Source organism: Salmo trutta, chromosome 11, assembly GCF_901001165.1.
Source record: "Salmo trutta chromosome 11, fSalTru1.1, whole genome shotgun sequence".
Lineage (NCBI taxonomy): Eukaryota > Metazoa > Chordata > Actinopteri > Salmoniformes > Salmonidae > Salmo > Salmo trutta.
In genome coordinates, this window is record NC_042967.1 from 9,805,470 (window position 1) to 9,825,333 (window position 19,864).

At 45.9% G+C, this 19,864-nt stretch overlaps 1 protein-coding gene across 9 annotated transcripts in view; it reads right to left on the reverse strand.

Moving 5' to 3' along the window:
* The window catches only part of LOC115202196 (teneurin-3), a 425,097-nt gene that overhangs the window by 84,401 nt on the left and 320,832 nt on the right, over positions 1–19,864 (reverse strand). For all 9 annotated transcript variants that reach the window (XM_029766158.1, XM_029766159.1, XM_029766165.1 and 6 more), the window contains 6 exons: positions 17,689–17,903; positions 16,490–16,700; positions 14,971–15,072; positions 13,062–13,256; positions 11,318–11,518; positions 8,011–8,196 (listed from right to left, as the gene is read on the reverse strand). In XM_029766158.1, the coding sequence (XP_029622018.1) occupies positions 8,011–8,196; positions 11,318–11,518; positions 13,062–13,256; positions 14,971–15,072; positions 16,490–16,700; positions 17,689–17,903 (1,110 nt within the window). The remainder of the gene's footprint in view (positions 1–8,010; positions 8,197–11,317; positions 11,519–13,061; positions 13,257–14,970; positions 15,073–16,489; positions 16,701–17,688; positions 17,904–19,864) is intronic.

Here is a 19,864-nt window from a genome sequence, read left to right on the forward strand (position 1 = left end):
AGCAATAGATGGTTTGAATTTGTTGCGAGCGATAGAGGAGTGTATATGTGTGTGTGTGTGTGTGTGTGTGTGTGTGTGTTGTCTAGCGAGCATCAGCCTTGAATGATAATGGTGAACCATCAGGCGCTACACTGACCTGGAGGCAAACAGACATCTGGGGAGAAACAGAACCAGACAAACAGACATCTGGGGAGAAACAGAACCAGACACACAGACATCTGGGGAGAAACAGAACCAGACACACAGACATCTGGGGAGAAACAGAACCAGACACACAGACATCTGGGGAGAAACAGAACCAGACAAACAGACATCTGGGGAGAAACAGAACCAGACACACAGACATCTGGGGAGAAACAGAACCAGACACACAGACATCTGGGGAGAAACAGAACCAGACACACAGACATCTGGGGAGAAACAGAACCAGACACACAGACATCTGGGGAGAAACAGAACCAGACACACAGACATCTGGGGAGAAACAGAACCAGACACACAGACATCTGGGGAGAAACAGAACCAGACACACAGACATCTGGGGAGAAACAGAACCAGACAAACAGACATCTGGGGAGAAACAGAACCAGACAAACAGACATCTGGGGAGAAACAGAACCAGACACACAGACATCTGGGGAGAAACAGAACCAGACACACAGACATCTGGGGAGAAACAGAACCAGACACACAGACATCTGGGGTGAAACAGAACCAGACACACAGACATCTGGGGAGAAACAGAACCAGACAAACAGACATCTGGGGAGAAACAGAACCAGACACACAGACATCTGGGGAGAAACAGAACCAGACAAACAGACATCTGGGGAGAACAGAACCAGACAAACAGACATCTGGGGAGAAACAGAACCAGACACACAGACATCTGGGGAGAAACAGAACCAGACACACAGACATCTGGGAAGAAACAGAACCAGACACACAGACATCTGGGGTGAAACAGAACCAGACAAACAGACATCTGGGGAGAAACAGAACCAGACAAACAGACATCTGGGGAGAAACAGAACCAGACACACAGACATCTGGGGAGAAACAGAACCAGACAAACAGACATCTGGGGAGAAACAGAACGAGACACACAGACATCTGGGGAGAAACAGAACCAGACACACAGACATCTGGGGAGAAACAGAACCAGACACACAGACAGACTTGCAGCTGGTGGGAGTGTGTTTGTGTGTGAGGGAGAGTGTGTGTGTCTGTGTGTGTGGAGGCACGTGTGGTGGTGCTGGGTGAGATATTGCTGGCTCTGCAGTGCTATTCTGGGCGATGGAGAGATGTGAGGGAGGGAGGGACGGATGACTGACCACCAGTCTAGCCCCAGGAGAGGAAGGGCAGAGGGGGAGAACAGGGAGCCTGAGATGGGGATCTGGAGCTGGACTGCTGGAGAAACCTTGGGGCAGTAAGTCTGCAGTTTCCTGGTTCCCAACTAATACACTCAGTCTCTGCCTGTTCACCAGCTGCACTTCTCAGAACACACACACACACGCACCTACATACACACATGCACACGCAACAATATTTTAACAATATTCCATACGTTACTTTAAAATCAGTCTCCGTCCCTAATGGCACCCTATTCCCTACACAGTGCACTACTTTTGACCAGCGCCTATAGGAGCGATTTGGGGCACGTCTTCAGTGTGACTAAAGGAGACAACCCTACTGATGAGGTATTCAGAAGCAATAATAATAATAATAAGAAGAAGAAGAAGAAAAAGCAGAAGAAAAAGAAGCAGAAGAAGAAGCAGAAGAATCAGAAGAAGCAGAAGAAGAATGAGAAGAAGAATCAGAAGAAGCAGAAGAAGCAGAAGAAGAATGAGAAGAAGAATCAGAAGAAGCAGAAGAAGCAGAAGAAGCAGAAGAAGAATCAGAAGAAGCAGAAGAAGAAAAAGCAGAAGAAGAAGCAGAAGAAGAAGCAGAAGAATCAGAAGAAGCAGAAGAAGAATGAGAAGAAGAATCAGAAGAAGCAGAAGAAGCAGAAGAAGCAGAAGAAGCAGAAGAAGCAGAAGAAGCAGAAGAAGAAGAATCAGAAGAATCAGAAGAAGAATCAGAAGAAGCAGAAGAAGAAAAAGCAGAAGAAGAAGCAGAAGAAGAAGCAGAAGAATCAGAAGAAGAATGAGAAGAAGAATCAGAAGAAGCAGAAGAAGCAGAAGAAGCAGAAGAAGCAGAAGAAGAATCAGAAGAAGCAGAAGAAGCAGAAGAAGCAGAAGAAGCAGAAGAAGAATCAGAAGAAGCAGAAGAAGCAGAAGAAGCAGCAGAAGAAGCAGAAGAAGCAGAAGAACCTGTGGCTCTCTTAACAAAACCTAATGTCTACAGAAGGAACTAGGAGCATTGTGCAAGTCCATAAAAATGTACGTTTCTATCCTACGCAGAAGAGTATTTTGGAATGCTGATAAAAAAAGACCATATGAGATTTTGGTTATTGGACATGATTGTTACACAAACATGATTTGGTCTGTTTACTGTAACTCAAATTGTCAAGGGAAGACATTATTATCGGTTTGTTGCTGAAAAATTCTTAGCAAACTCTTACATACACTTGACATCATTTATTTACAAGGAAGCACAAACGATTTCAGCCAATTTAAGTTGTTTTCTTTTAAACAAGGATACTTCCACGTCTTAGAGACATCGATTCATTTGCTGCATTTTGCAAGCGGGAACATTAGAGTAAAATCAAGGACACTATTTTACCACTACCAATCACACACACAACGCAGTGACAATTTACTCAACTTATCATCACTGTGTTTTGTATGGAAAAGCAATTCGCAGAGTACAAATGAGCGGTGGACTACTTCCGTAAAGCCACTCAAAATGGAGATGCATCAAGCCACCTTGTGTCAGACAACGACAGAGAGAGAAAGAGATAGAGTGGGATCTGAAATTATTGACACCCTCGATAAATATGGGCAATAATGACTAAATCTGTCAAATAGTGAGCTATATTGTATGCTAAAAAAGGGGGAGATTATTTTATACTAATACTATTGCTCAGAGAAAAAGATTTTGTTTAACAAGTAATATCTCAAAAAGGTAGGGGTCAAAGATATTGACACCCCTAGCACGCAATGACTACATCAAGCTTGTGACTCTACAAACTTGTTGTTTTGGTTGTGTTTCAGATTATTTTGTGCCCAATAGAAATGAATGGTAAATAAGGTATTGTGTCATTTTGGAGTCACTTTGATTGTAAATAAGAATAGAACACGTTTCTAAACACTTCCACATCAATGTGGATTCTATCATGAGACATGTAATCGTGAATAACGATGAGTGAGAAAGTTCCAGAAGATCATACCCTCATGACATGCTAACCTCTCACTGTTACCAATAAAGGGGGACGTTAGCACGTCTTGGGGGTATGATCTTTTGATCTTCTGGAACTTTCTCACTCATCGTTATTCACGATCGCATGTCTCGGAGGAGAGAAGAAGACGACTTAATAACTACTGTGTTCTTCTCCTTCCTCATTCAACATTTGCTATGGAGGAAGGGGGATGTCTGTAGTAGAAAAGTAATGGAGTAGCTAAATGTCACTGCCTCCTAACTCTCAATAAGTCTTAATGTTGTTATACTGTAGTTCCACTGCATATACAGTGGCAAGAAAAAGTACCTGGATTTCTGAATGAATTGGTCATCAAATTTGATCTGATCTTCATCTAGGTCACAACAATAGACAAACACAGTCCGCTCAAACTAATAACACACAAACAATTATACGTTTTCATGTATTTATTGAACACACCGTGTAAACATTCACAGTGCAGGGTGGGAAAAGTATGTGAACCCTTGGATTTAATAACTGGTTGACCCTCCTTTGGCAGCAATAACCTCAACCAAACGTTTTCGATAGTGGCGGATCAGACCTGCACAACGGTCAGGAGGAATTTTGGACCATTCCTCTTTACAAAACTGTTTCAGTTCAGCAATATTCTTGGGATGTCTGGTGTGAACCGCTCTCTTGAGGTCATGCCACAGCATCTCAATCGGGTTGAGATCAGGACTCTGACTGGGCCACTCCAGAAGGTGTATTTTCTTCTGTTGAAGCCATTCTGTTGTTGATTTACTTCTGAGATTTACGTCGTTGTCCTGTTGCATCACCTAACTTCTGTTGAGCTTCAATTGGTGGACAGAAAGCCTAACATTCTCCTGCAAAATGTCTTGATAAACTTGGGAATTCAATTTTCCGTCAATGATAACAAACTGTCCAGGCCCTGAGGCAGCAAAGCAGCCCCAAACCATGATGCTCCCTCCATCATACTTTACAGTTGGGATGAGGTTTTGATGTTGGTGTGCTGTACCTTTTTTTCTCCACACATAGTGTTGTGTGTTCCTTCCAAACAACTCAACTGTAGTTTCATCTGTCCACAGAATATTTTGCCAGTAGCGCTGTGGAACATCCAGGTGCACTTTTGCAAACTTCAGACCTGCAGCAATGTTTTTTTGGCTTCTTCCGTGGTGTCCTCCCATGAACACCATTCTTGTTTAGTGCTTTACGTATCGTAGACTCGTCAACAGAGATGATAGCATGTTCCAGAGATTTCTGTAAGTCTTTCGCTGACACTAGGATTCTTCTTAACCTCATTGAGATGTTCTGCGATGTGCTCTTGCAGTCATCTTTGCAGGACGGCCACTCCTAGGGAGAGCAGCAACAGTGCTGAACTTTCTCAATGTATAGACAATTTATCTTAGCGTGGACTGATGAACATCAAGGCTTTTAGAAATATTTTGTAACCCTTTCCAGCTTTATGCAAGTCAACCCTTCTTAATCTTAGGTCTTCTGAGATCTCTTTTGTTCAAGGCATGGTTCACATCAGGCAATGCTTCTTGTGAATAGCAAACTCAAATTTTGTGAGTGTTTTTTATAGGGCAATGCAGCTCTAACCAACATCTCCAATCTCGTCTCATTGATCATTGACTCCAGGTTAGCTGACTCCTGACTCCAATTAGCTTTTGGAGTTTAGCCTAGGGGTTCACATACTTTTTCCAACCTACACTGTGAATGTTTAAATGATGTATTCAATATAGACAAACAAATTACAATAATTTGTGTGTTATTAGTTTAAGTACACTATGTGTGTCTATTGTTGTGACTTAGATGATGATCAGATAAAATTTGATGACCAATTTATGCAGAACTGGTGTTCTATTGAGTCAGCGTGAGGATATAGTAATTCAAACCAGTGTTGACTGAACATTACACTATACACTCTTTGTTTGAGTTGTTTGAATAAGCGATTGGATAAGAACATACTGTATGTATTGTGGTTGGGGGGGGGGGGGGGGGGGGGGGGTTGTACTGTGATTGTGTAAGAGCAATGCGGTCCAGGGTCAGAGTGGGGTCGAACAAACACACAGAAGTCTTAGCTGGGTTGGTGGCTGCTGTGGAATCTGTCCCATACTAAACATTCTAGAATGTTCTGCTGTTCTATCTGGTTGATGTCCCTTCCCCTTTGGTGGAAGTCATTCTCCTGCTAACTTCTATCCCCAACAAAAATACCCCTTTATCTTCAGCAGACACAAATGATGCATGGTGGCCCTCACCACCGCTGAAACGCTACTCTGAAACAGGAGAGAACATCTCAAGGACATAGAGGTGAAACTTTTAAGGACACGGACTCACGTCCCAGCCAACGCCAGCAGGGTTTCAGATTCAGACTAGTGCTTCAAGGAGCATCCTGCCTTTGCATTTTGTTGTCTGAATGCTAAGAAAAAGTGTCTGAAGACTTATAATGAGCCAAAAGGTGTTATTTTCAGGGGAATGAAGCAGCGGTCGGTGCTTCCTCCACAGGGCCAGAGATAATCAGACACACATTATTGACACAGAAGAAATTAACTCCATGATGATGAGTAGAGTGAGTCAGTGTGTGTGTGTGTGTGTGTGTGTGTGTGTGTGTGTGTGTGTGTGCTCGCATTTTTTATGTGTGTGTGCAGAGAGTTTCACGAAACCCGAAAACACACAGCTGGGGGACACCATGCTAAAGCCTGTCACATGCTTCCCAGTCAAAACAGTTTGCGCATATATTATGACAAAATTATGACTTTTTGTTCGTTTTGGTGTTCGGCAGGGGTTTTTTCGGCTGTTCACGCACACAACAATTTTGCTTGAGAGGCAAGTCGAAGTTCGGTAGCCGAAGTCTACGCCCCTTCGTCGGTGATTGGTCAGCAGTACTACTCCTAGTAGGAATGGGAACTTTGGATGGGATTCTTCAATTAAATGTTTGTTGTCATTCAATGAGAGATTACTAGTTTTCATTCACATTTTTTCACTTGAGAAATAATGTACCAAACGTCTTAGATGTAAAATTGCGCGACTTAGACCTCTGCAAATCCGTCCAAATTCATTACAGATTTTTTTATTCATCTTACATTAAGTAGGAGTATTTTGAGGAAGTCTTACTGGATATGTTGTTGGTATGGCGTCTCAAGAGGGACAAACGTTAATATTGCATGATTTCTGCTAGGAGCAAACCCAACCTAGTATGCGGGCTCCTTAACGATAACGACCGCTAAATGAGTGGGGGACACCATGCTAAACTCTAACTCGACCGCTAAATGAGTGGGGGACACCATGCTAAACTCTAACTCGACCTCTAAATGAGTGGGGGACACCATGCTAAACTCTAACTCGACCTCTAAATGAGTGGGGGACACCATGCTAAACTCTAACTCGACCTCTAAATGAGTGGGGGACACCATGCTAAACTCTAACTCGACCTCTAAATGAGTGGGGGACACCATGCTAAACTCTAACTCGACCTCTAAATGAGTGGGGGACACCATGCTAAACTCTAACTCGACCGCTAAATGAGTGGGGGACACCATGCTAAACTCTAACTCGACCTCTAAATGAGTGGGGGACACCATGCTAAACTCTAACTCGACCGCTAAATGAGTGGGGGACACCATGCTAAACTCTAACTCGACCTCTAAATGAGTGGGGGACACCATGCTAAACTCTAACTCTGGCTAATTCATCAGATTTTTCGTTTGAATAATGGACCAGATCCTAATAAAGACGGCCAGCCACAATGGGGGCCCGTTCAGTCTGTCAACGAGATCCGCACCCCAATGTTGACTAATTGAGTGACGCAGAACGACGCCTCAAAACACACCCCTGCTGAGTTTGTGTTACAGAGATCGAGGCAGAACAGAACACGAGTTCTGTGTGCGCGTGTGTGAGGAGAGAACATGCATTCTGCTCCGCAATCGACTTAATATCAGGGAATCAGCCGACAAAACAAGACTTGCTTGATAACAATTAAGTAGGTTTTGTGATGTAGGGGTTGAGAGGGAAACAATTAACCAAACAGGATTTGTCAGTTCTCTTAAGGGCTCGTATCTTTCCATCGTGTAGAGGAGGCTTTGGCCTGTTTCAGTGTTTGGTGTTTGTTTCACACCCGGCTTAAAAGCTAAACAGAAACGCGCCAGGCATTTACAACCCTGCTCCGTACCCTCTTGTTAAGATGGAGAGCTTGGAACAGGACTCACACAGTCTATCTTCCCCACACTGCCTTAACTACAGTAAATGTCAGTGTTTTGATAGAGGTTAAAGGTCAGCAGCGGCCCATGGGGACTCCGCAGGCCTTCTTAACACAGGTAACGTGAGTGACTACAAAGAGCAGGCTGCAGAGTGGGAGGGAGTTAGCCAGGCCCTTGTAAAGAGAGGGATGGAGAGGTTAGAGAGGAAAGAGGAGACTGGGATCAGATGCTACTTCAGTTGGCTGTTCAAAGCCATATAGACCCCCAGGTTGGAGTCCTCCGTGGTGTGAGAGCTGGGGGAATCATGGATGGACAGACAGCTTCAGAGGTAGAGGAGTATGCGTGATTGGCGTATGTGTGTGTGTGTGTGTGTGTGAGAGAGAAAACGTGTGTGAAAACGTGTGTTTCCTTGTAAAAATGTCTTTATTTGTCGACCCGTATGAATTATTCATGTGTATATCTACTGTAGGCGTGTGTATTCTTCAGTAGACCTACCGATGTTGCAGTGCTCGCCGGTCCAGCCCTGGTTGCACTCACACTTGCCCTCCTTGCAGACTCCGTTCTTAGTGCACATGGGGTGGCAGGCCTTCTGGTCACAGACCGTACCCGTCCAGCCCTCCTCGCAACGACAGCTGCCCCCGAAACACACGCCGTGGGAGCCGCAGTCCACCACACACACCTCTGTACACACACACACACGCACACGCACACGCGCACACGCACACACACACACACACACACACACACACACACACACACACACACACAAAGAAGGAAACGTTAGTGTCAGTGTGTAATGATGTGGAATCTCCAGCTAGTTATCTGGGTGTGCTAGTAGCGTCCACCATAAGGTTTCATCTATCTCTGTTTCAACTGTAGCCAGGCAGGGTCTCCGTTGGCACAATGCTTCCACTATTGTGTTTTGGGCTGGCAGCGGGTGGGGTCGGGGTCGGGTGGATATGGTTGTCAGCCTGGTATTTCTCAAATAACACCTTGCTACCCTGACACGTCTGTCCCCCGTGGCTGACACGGTGTAGCATGAAGAGTCTGGGAGGTTTTGAAGGTTCCTGGGTGGGGCGCGGTGGTGGGGGTGCGTGGTCCTGTGGTGGGTCTGAGGTGTTGGTGTGGGTGATGTGGGGTGTGTGTGTGTGTGTGCGAGTGGGGGGGACAGGGGGGAACAGAGGTGTGATCATTGAGTATTGACAGTTCAAGCTATGAGAGTAGACATATTGAACTTTACCACAGACAGGGTAGGAATAGGATAAGGGTAGAGTATGGGTAGACACCGTTAGCCAGCCATCCAGCCAGACACAGGGATTCCCACTGTGCCTGAAGCAGAATGACACCCAAACCAATCAACCACAGACGAATCAATCCTGCTGCAGTGGTGCCCATTGATGGACGCCTGCACACAATCTGGGCTTGTTTGGTACAGACTGATGGAATGTTGTCAGTTGAGAGGGAACTGTTTTTGTCTCTGGTCTGTTCTTTAGACCATTTGAACCAGAAGTGTGCGTTAAAATTCCACCAATCACTTTTAGCTCTGAGTTGAAGTGACACTTGTTTTCCATTTAGAGCCTTTTTGTTGCGGTTACATGAAGAAGACAGGAACGCCTTTATTGATACCACCTTGAAATTTAAACTGAGGGGGAGCGGTGTTTGAATGAATTGTTGTTTGCACAAAATATAAGAGAGACACTTAACACTTGACATGACATGTTCGTCATTTAGCAGACGCTCTGATCCAGAGCGACTCACAGAAGTGAGTGCACTCACTTTCATACTGGTCCCCCGGGGGAATCAAACCCACAACCCTGGCGTTGCAAGCGCCATGCTCTACCAACTGAACCACAGTCACAATGTTTTGCCTTGTGTCTGTCTTGGCAGGTCTGTACATACAGACAGACAGTCAGGATTGCAGGCAGCAGATGTCTGGCAGGGTGAAGGACTATACTCAGACAGACCCCACCCTGGTTAACTACTGAATACAGTATCTACATCTTACTGAAATACTGTCCCGTGGAAACACAACCCAGTAGACGGGATGAGACCTGTGTCTGAGAGTTCAGAACAGATCACTGTAGTAATACTGGAAGAAAAGCCTCATACAATGTTAACTACAGTGCCATAGCACGGGTATAGGAATAACAGCATCTGAAATGTTGCCGGCAGGGGCAAACAATCGACCGTAGGACCGTTGCTATCAGACAGTGGCTAAGAGAAGCAATTCCAGTTGAAGTCAGTGGCTAGATAGAAGACATTGATTGAGCGGAGTTCTCAGACTAGCTATCAGTCAGCGGCTAGAAGATTGAGAGGTTCATCTCGGAGTCATTCCAGGTAAGACCAACAGACCAACGGACCCCCGACCGCTCAGTCTTTCTCGGTCTCTAAAGTCCCATCAGCCCCCTGGAGGGGCTGCGCTCAGTGTGGCCCGCCGCTGCCTGTGGCGAGCTGCCATTACCGTTGTGTGTGTGTGTGTGAGTGTGTGTGCGAGAGAGTGTGTTGTGTGTCAGGAAGTGGCGCTGTTCGTCACTGTCATCGCCGTGTCGCTGGGGTGGTGTGTGTGTGTGTGGGTATGTATGTGCGAGACGTGGCGGGCGCTGTCTGAAGCAGGGAGGAGGGAGGGAGGGAGGGAGGGGCCTGGAGCGGTGACCAGACTGAGGCTCTGGTCACATCTGTCTGAAGGTCACCGTGGACAGCCCCAAAAATATTTAGGTTATCTCCGATTTTTCGGTCAATTCTCACACATCATTGGGAGGAAGGATGTTTGACATGCTTTTGACATTATTATCTTTCCAAAAAAATAATGTGTGAATCACTCCACCCTCTCTGGAAACTCGATGCACGTGTAGAGCATATTGTTCCAAACAATGCTTCTTGAAATGAACAAGATAAGAAAAAGGGTACTTTTGACATATAAATATTTCTATATTTTCTATTTTTCATATCAGAATCTCCACTATAAGGAGCATAATGACACGGAGGTGTTGTCTGTATCGTGCACGGTTCACAGATCATACGGTCTTACACAACACATGTATAGGTCTAAAAAGGGACTCAAATGTCCACTTCCTCCTGATTTAAAAAAAACAACAAAAAAAGGGAGAGAACTGTCAAACATTTACATTTACATTTACGTCATTTAGCAGACGCTCTTATCCAGAGCGACTTACAAATTGGTGCATTCACCTTAAGATATCCAGTGGAACAACCGCTTTACAATAGTACATCTAACATCCGTCCTCCCAATGAAGTTTCTATATGAGAATTGCCAGAACAAATCAATATTTTTGGGCTGTCCTGGTGTGGAATCGCCCTCCATTCTCTCTCTTTCTCTCAGTCTCACTCTTTCTCTCCATCCCTCCCTCCCTCTCTGTTCTCTAGCAATTAGCAGTGCAATCTTATTTAATTTAAACTCAGTGTAATTAACAAACCCACGGCTCTCCGTCCGTCCTTCCTTCTCTTTGCTGGCTGAGCCAGTGTGTTAGAGGCAAATAAACACAGCTTTCTCTCAAATTAAAAATGGATCAGATCGATGTGCTCTGTCCTCTCTAAGCCCAGTTAATATAAAAGTCACACTGCTGTCTTCATAACAGCATTAGTCAACAAAGCAGCAGTGAAAAGAGAGAGATAAAGAATGAAAGAGAGAGCAATACAGTAAAAGAATATAGATGGGAAGGCCATGGCACAACTGTGTGAGAGAAGCTGTAGAGAAACGTAGTACTTCTGAGTGAAGGCTAGCATGCTAACAACTAATAACCTTTACCAACGTTCAAACAACGTGCTCACACCAACAACGTACCGACGGAGCAGTCGGGGCCGGTCCAGTTGGTGTCGCAGGTGCAGGTGCCGCTTTCGCTTTGGTAGGTGCCGTGGCCGGAGCACTGGTCGGGGCACATGGTCTTGAGGATCTCACAGTTGGTGCCCCCCCAGCCCGGGCTGCAGTGGCACTCCCCGTGGATACACACACCATGGGCCGAACAGCCAGGGTCCAGGCAGTCCACTGGAGGGAGGAGGGGAAGGAGAGAGAGGTTGATTTGTCGCAATCAATTCCCAACCAACTGCTGTCACTTTGGATTGTTGCACAGAGCAAATGTAAACATACAGTACACAAACACTCACTGTGGAACAGAGGAATTGTGTTTGTGTGTGTGTGTATACTATCTCTGGGTTTGTGAGCGTCTACAGCTCAGCGTTCCACACCATAGTGCTTACAAAGGTCATCACTAAGCTAAGGAAGCTGGAACTAAACACCTCCCTCTGCAACTGGATCCTGGACTTCCTGATGGGCCGCCCCCAGGTGGTGAGGGTAGGCAACAACACATCTGCCACGCTGATCCTCAACACTGGAGCCCCTCAGGGGTGCGTGCTTAGTTCCCTCCTGTACTCCCTGTTCACCCACGACTGCGTGGCCAAGCACGACTCCAACACCATCATTAAGTTTGCTGATGACACAACAGTGGGAGGCCTGATCACCGACAACGATGACCCAGCCTATAGGGACACAACAACCTCTCCCTCAATGTGAGCAAGACAAAGGAGCTGATCGTGGACTACAGGAAAAGGCAGGCCGAACAGGCCCCCGTTAACATCGACAGGGCTGTAATGGAGCGGGTCGAGAGTTTCAAGTTCCTTGGTGTCCACATCACCAACGAACTATCATGGTCCAAACATACCAAGACAGCCGTGAAGAGGGTACGACAACACCTTTTCCCTCTCAGGAGACTGAAAAGATTTGGCATGGGTCCCCAGATCCTCACCTGTTGCATTGTGCGCATGTGACAAATAAAATGTGATTCGATTTGTCTGTTGATGCCCAGCAAGTTGCCTGGGGCTGATGCTTGTTGAGCTGCAGTTACTTCCCTCTGCTGTCTTAGTGATGATGGGTCTTAATCTGTCCATTGACTACTGACTGGGTCACAGACCTCACAATAACATTCACTGCAAACTAATTGCATTAGCGTCAGTTTGTGGTGTGTGCGTGTGTGTGTGTGTGTGTCAGCAGCAGGAGGCTGGCAGAGATACATTTTATTGAGCAGCGAAGATGAGATTTTCTCCCATAGGGAAGTGCAATAATTGGATCTAATGTACAGACAGAGCTAGCCTTCTGATGGGTTGTTTTGTAGGCTAGCGTAGCAGGTACATGCCAGGATAATTTAGCTAATCTAATATTCTCCATTCTCTGTCAGTGTGTGTGTGTGGTGCATGTGTGCGTGCGTGTGTGAGAGCGAGTCAGTGTGTGTGTCTCAAGCCACGCATCGATGGGGACAGCGATGTAATTATTTGCTCTTTGAAGTAGAGAGCAGCAATTGTTTCTGTAATACTGAACTATTGGCTGGCGGTAACGATTATGATGGTGAATACTGAGCAATCAAACACTGACTGGCTGACAAGGAAGGAAGAGGGGAAGAGGATGTGTCTGAACTCACACACACACACACACACACACACACACACACACACACACACACACACACACACACCGAGGAGAGAAGGAAAAAGGCAGTGCAAATCAAAAGATCCCTCTAACAGGACTGATCTCTTACCTTCTTCACAGTTGTCTCCCTTGTATCCGGTGTTGCAGGCACAGATGCCCATGATACAGATGCCGTGTCCCCCACAGTGGATGTCTATACACTGGTTGCTGGGCACGTCACACTCTGTCCCCTTCCAGCCACTGAAGCACAGGCAGCGACCCCTGGAGTACTGGCCGTTACCACTGCACAGCACGGGGCACGAAGCTGCAAAGAGACACAGAGGGACAAATGGATGTTTGTGTATACAGCGTGTATGTGCTTAAACACACACACGAGCATACACATAATACAGTGTGCACATTCACACATGCATGGCAACACAGTCTCATGAGATATATGTTCCATTTAAACGTTTTTGCAATATTGTAAATACATGTTTTTTTGTTGGGGTCACCAGGTTAATAGAGATATATACAGGGTATCACCAAGTTAATAGAGATATATACAGGGTATCACCAGGTTAATAGAGATATATACAGGGTATCACCAAGTTAATAGAGATATATACAGGGTATCACCAAGTTAATAGAGATATATACAGGGTATCACAAGGTTAATAGAGATATATACAGGGTATCACCAAGTTAATAGAGATATATACAGGGTATTACCAAGTTAATAGAGATATATACAGGGTATCACCAGGTTAATAGAGATATATACAGGGTATCACCAAGTTAATAGAGATATATACAGGGTATCACCAAGTTAATAGAGATATATACAGGGTATCACCAGGTTAATAGAGATATATACAGGGTATCACCAGGTTAATAGCGATATATACAGGGTATCACCAGGTTAATAGAGAGATATATACAGGGTATCACCAGGTTAAAAGAGAGATATATACAGGGTATCACCAGGTTAATAGAGAGATATATACAGGGTATCACCAGGTTAAAAGAGAGATATACACAGGGTATCACCAGGTTAATAGAGAGATATATACAGGGTATCAGTAGGTTATTAGAGAGATATATACAGGGTATCACTAGGTTAATAGAGATATATACAGGGTATCACCAGGTTAAAAGAGAGATATACACAGGGTATCACCAGGTTAATAGAGAGATATATACAGGGTATCACCAGGTTAATAGAGATATATACAGGGTATCACCAGGTTAACAGAGAGATATATAGTGAGACAGAAAGGGACACAGAAGTCACTTCAGCAACTCTTCAGTATAATTCTGAGGGAAAATAAGCAGAGAGCTGATGAATAGTGATGGATGGAGGGACATTATACTTTCTAATTACTTGTGAGACCCTTTTCTCTTTGTTTGAGCTCCAGTCAAGCACACACTATTGTATAATGATGAAAGTGGAGATGAAGAGAGCCTCCTTGATGGAGGTAGTACTTGGCAGAGACGCAGAGGTACCGACTGACTGAATCAGTGTGTGTGTGTGTGTGTGTGTGTGTGAGAGAGAGAGAGAGAAAGAGAAAGAGAGAAAGAGAGAGAGAGCGAGAGAGCGAGAGAGAGAGCGAGAGAGAGAGCACGAGAGAGAGAGAGCGAGAGAGAGAGAGCGTGTGAAAGAGCGTGCGAGAGAGCGTGTGAGAGAGAGAGAGAGAGCGAGAGAGAGAGAGAGCGCGAGAGAGAGCGTGAGAGAGCGAGAGAGAGAGAGAGCGCGAGAGAGAGCGTGAGAGAGCGTGAGAGAGAGACAGAGCGTACGAGAGAGAGCGTGAGAGAGAGAGCGTGTGAGAGAGAGCGTGAGAGAGCGTGAGAGAGCGTGAGAGATAGAGAGAGATAAAGAGAGAGAGAGAGAGAGCGTGTGAGAGAGCGTGAGAGATAGTGTATGTGCGTCTGTGTGCCTGAATCAATGTACTCGCCAGGACAACAATCTACAGCCAATTACGGGAGGTGATAGTGGGTTTACTCCTCTCAAACGGCGTGTGTGCATGTGTGTGTCTTACCTCTTGAGCAATCCGGCCCAAGGAATCCTGGGAAGCAATGACACGTTCCAGACAGACAGTCACCGTTGCCATGGCAATTGTGGGGACACTCCATAACGGACTCTGGAGAAAGGAGAGTGTTAGTGAGTGTTTGTGTGAGTTAGAGATGTGCATACAGCCACAGAGAGAACAAGACGGAGAGAGTAGCGACATAGACAATGCGAACAAGGCCCATATCCTGAAATAGAAGAGTGATAATTAGCCAGGCAGACCAAAGTACACACACGTACGCACACACACCCTCTCCCTGCCTCTAATCACCACCACCCCCATATGCCTGATTGAGACAAACTGGGTCCCTTTGCTTGCCGTAGCTCACCAATCAACACCTTATTACCACCAATCATCCAGCTCACACTCCCAGCACTCCTCTGTAGCTACAAGATGGACAGAATATTACCAGCCTTTTACCATCTCTCCCCTTCTATCTCTCTCTAAATCTCTTTCTCTCCTTCTCTCCTCCACATTATCAGGCCAATATTACCAGCCTTTTACCATCTCTTCCTGTGTCTCTCTATCACTCTCTTCCCCCAATCATTTTGTCCTCTACACCACTGGGCCAAAATGACCATGCCTTTCAGCCCTCGCTCCTCCTCCCTGTCTCTCTCTCTTTTGGGTACATGAGCCAGGTTAGGAAGTTGTACCAGGCATGTCATAGTGTGGTTCAGTAAATATCAAGCCAACACGCTAGATCCATGTACCGCCAAACAGGGCTTCTCAATATAGCTAAAGGTTTAGGCTAAAGGTTGAGAGCTGGTGAGTGTGTGTGTGTGTGTGTGTGTGCGTGTGGGTGCGCGCGTGCTGTTGATGCTGTGCGGTGGGATTATTTAAGGTACTCTTTAAAGAGGCAGAGTTTCAGACGTTTTCAGAACAACAGAGAGATGTGGAAATGCAATACACAAGCTATTAAGTCAGGTCAAACGTTTCCCACAACGCCCACACAACCCTCCCACAACCGTCCGCCATCTCTGGTGCTTATTGCAGGGGCATGTCCAACTTTTATAGCGTTCGTACAACGGATGGTCAAACAATCCATTTTAATTTCCATTATAACAGAGATGGCGAGAGAGAGTAGTGTTTTGATTAAGGCAGTCAACGTTCTACCCTGTTCTTTGGCAGGTGAGAAGAGAGGGAGAGAGAGAGAAAGAGAGTGAGAGAGAGGGAGGGAGAGGGAGAGAGAGAAAGAGAGAGAGCGAGAGAATGAGAGCGAGAGAGAAAGAGAGAGAAAGAGAGAGGGAGAGGGAGAGAGAACAGGCCACTAAGGAGTGTGTGCTGTGCTTTGATGTAGGGCCTCAACTCTCCAGCCACTTACTGCGAGGCCACACATTACGCAGAGCTGACGCATGCCGCGGACACACACACACACACACACACACACACACACACACACACACACACACACACACACACACACACACACACACACACACACACACACACACACACACACACACACACACACACACACACACACACTGACCTATGACGATGGTGTTGTAGGAGACCAGTTCTGAGTTCTTCCCGTCGTTGTAGAAGGCCAGGTGCCAGATGCCAGAGTCCAGGTACTGGATGAAGCCCGCTTCGTGCACGCTCACCGAGCGCGCCCGCCTAGACACGCCCTCCACCTCCACCAGCCCGCGCTTCTCCTTGGTGATCAGGCGACTGCCATCCAGCAGCTCCACAAAGTCATACTGGACAACACACACACACACACACACACACACACACACACACACACACACACACACACACACACACACATAACATGAGACTAAAGGAGCATTGAGGAAAACAGCAAAGTTTCACCTTGACTCCATTTCATCTGTTTCTAGTCCTTCAACACTAACGGTTGAACTATCGTTTGGCCTCGGATGACTTGGAACATTTTCCCTTTCATTTCTGGCCATTAACGTTTTATATCTCACAGTGGCCATAAACATTGATTCTATAAACATTTTCCCCATCTCTGCTAATGAGTCCTTCATGGAAAGAATGCTTTTCTCCCCAAAAAGATGAAAATACTCATTCCTGACATGGACTCACATCCACATTGTGCATCGACAGAGACCAAACCTGAAGAATGAGCACTTCTTAAATCCCTGTCTGTTCCTCAGCCTTCATCCAACATGTCCGTCAATATACCCTCATTATGTCCTCTCCAACGTCTTAAAGAAACATATCGATTACCTCACGGAGCAAATAATGCCACGGCGCCTGCTAACGCTCTCCCTCCACTCTGGGCTATCGACGCGCAGCGTTGTGAAGACCTTTGTTGCCATTTACCTCTATTAGGCTTTAGCCGCTTCATTTGGAGTGTGTGTGTGTGTGTGAGTCTGTACGTGTGTGTGTGCGTGCGTGCGTGAGTGAGCGAGTGTGTGTGTGTGCTTCATTTGGAGGCTGCATGGAGTGTCTCTGCCATGCCCTTGAGGAATATGTCTGCCATTGTTAAAGATGATACATTGGCCCTGTCTGAAAACTTAACTAGCCTTCAAATTACTGATGCCTCCCTTGCTTGACTCTTCAATGTGTTGCCTCCCTCTCAAAGCTCATTGTAGGGGAGGGAAATTGGATCGTCTCTTCCAATGAGCTTTGAGATTCCATCCTACCTGAATGTTTGAGTGTGACAGTCCAATTACACCTCCAACCTAATGTGTGTGTGTGGGGGGGTGTCCTTCCTACCTGTGTATGCGAGGGGGGCAGGCCCTTCCTGCCGTAGACCCCCACCAACGCATCCCTCTGGACTGAGATGTTGAATTTGAGGAACTGGGGCTGGTCAATGTAGATCTGGGAGCGCCAGAAGATCCCTGGTGGGACTTCCTGAACGGCCCTGCGCCCCACGTCCACCTCCCCCGTGTCTATGGTGTTGTTCTCCTGGAGGAACACCCCTAGTTTACCTAGATAGAGGGAGAGAGAGGGGGAGGGGAGGGAGAAAAGAGAGAGATTAGATTAGCATTCTGAATGACAGAAATATGGTTCCAGTTTAGGACAACATGATGAAGTAGTACGCACTTGTAATGATGAAAGTGAATGGAGGAAGGCATTATCACTACGCATTTGAATACAGATTGTTAGCGGCGGCCTGCATTCAGCCATCAGATTAAGATGATAATCCTCATAACGTCCCCGTAATGAGGCACTAGGCTGCTACAGTAATGCTGTAATGAGGCATTAGGCTGCTACAGTAATGTTGTAATGAGGCATTAGTCTGCTACAGTAATGTTGTAATGAGGCACTAGGCTGCTACAGTAATGTTGTAATGAGGCAGTAGGCTGCTACAGTAATGTTGTAATGAGGCATTAGTCTGCTACAGTAATGTTGTAATGAGGCAATGGGCTGCTACAGTAATGTTGTAATGAGGCAATGGGCTGCTACAGTAATCTTGTAATGAGGCACTAGGCTCCCACAGTAATGTTTAATGAGGCAGTAGGCTGCTACAGTAATGTTGTAATGAGGCACTAGTCTGCTACAGTAATGTTGTAATGAGGCAATAGGCTACTACAGTAATGTTGTAATGAGGCACTAGGCTGCTACAGTAATGTTGTAATGAGTCAGTAGGCTGCTACAGTAATGTTGTAATGAGGCACTAGGCTGCTACAGTAATGTTGTAATGAGGCATTAGGCTGCTAAAGTAATGTTGTAATGAGGCACTAGGCTGCCACTGTTTGTACTGTCCTATGGTCGTTGTAATGTGGCAGTAGGCAGAACAGTAGCCTGATCTCAGGTCTGTTTGTACTGTGTTATGGTCATTGTAATGAGGCAGTAGGCAGAACAGTAGCCTGGTCTCAGGTCTGTTTGTACTGTCCTATGGTCGTTGTAATGTGGCAGTAGGCAGAACAGTAGCCTGGTCTCAGGTCTGTTTGCACTGTGTTATGGTCGTTGTAATGAAGCAGTAGACAGAACAGTAGCCTGGTCTCAGGTCTGTTTGCACTGTGTTATGGTCGTTGTAATGAGGCAGTAGACAGAACAGTAGCCTGGTCTCAGGTCTGTTTGCACTGTGTTATGGTCGTTGTAATGAGGCAGTAGACAGAACAGTAGCCTGGTCTCAGGTCTGTTTGCACTGTGTTATGGTCGTTGTAATGAGGCAGTAGGCAGAAGAGGGAACCAGAACCAAACTACTGTAACACACTAGTGCCAAACGCCTGCTAATGTTACAACCACAGAAATATAAGTCAATGGTAAATGTTCTAGTTATTTTATTTCTATAGTCCAGACACCCCATTTCAGTCTTTGTCACCACCACATTAACGAACCCCGGCTCACGGTCACACACTTTACCAGTAATTTCCAGTAATATTATAACTTACAGTAACACAGTATGTGTGTGTTTGTTTGTGAGAGAGAGAGAGAGAGAGAGAGAGAGAGAGAGAGAGCTATAGGCTACCTCAGAAGGGAATAATGGCGGTCACGGGGGAATTGACTGGTCTGCTATGGTTACTAATGGACAATAGCTGTTGTTAATAATCCATTAATTATTGCAGAATTGGTTCAGGGGACCTGTGGTGTATTCGTGAATGGTTCAGGGGAACTGTGAGATTCATAACGCCACAGAGAGAGAGATAATGTGTGATGCAGTACATGCTTACAAAGGGCCCGTTCCACTGTCCGAAGAAGCAATTAAACACAAAATGCTGCATGCTGGTGAAACATTGGTCTCTCTGGCTCTCGCACTCTCTCTCCTTCTCTCTCTCTCCTCTCTCTCGCTGTCGCTCTCTTTCCCCTTCCTCTCTCTCTCTCTCTCTCTCTCTCTCTCTCTCTCTCTCTCTCGTTCTCTCTCTGTGAGCTAGGGTAAAAAGTTACCTCGTACCGTAAAACTTCAAATTAAATGGCAAAGTTTTACGGTATTTATGAGATTCTG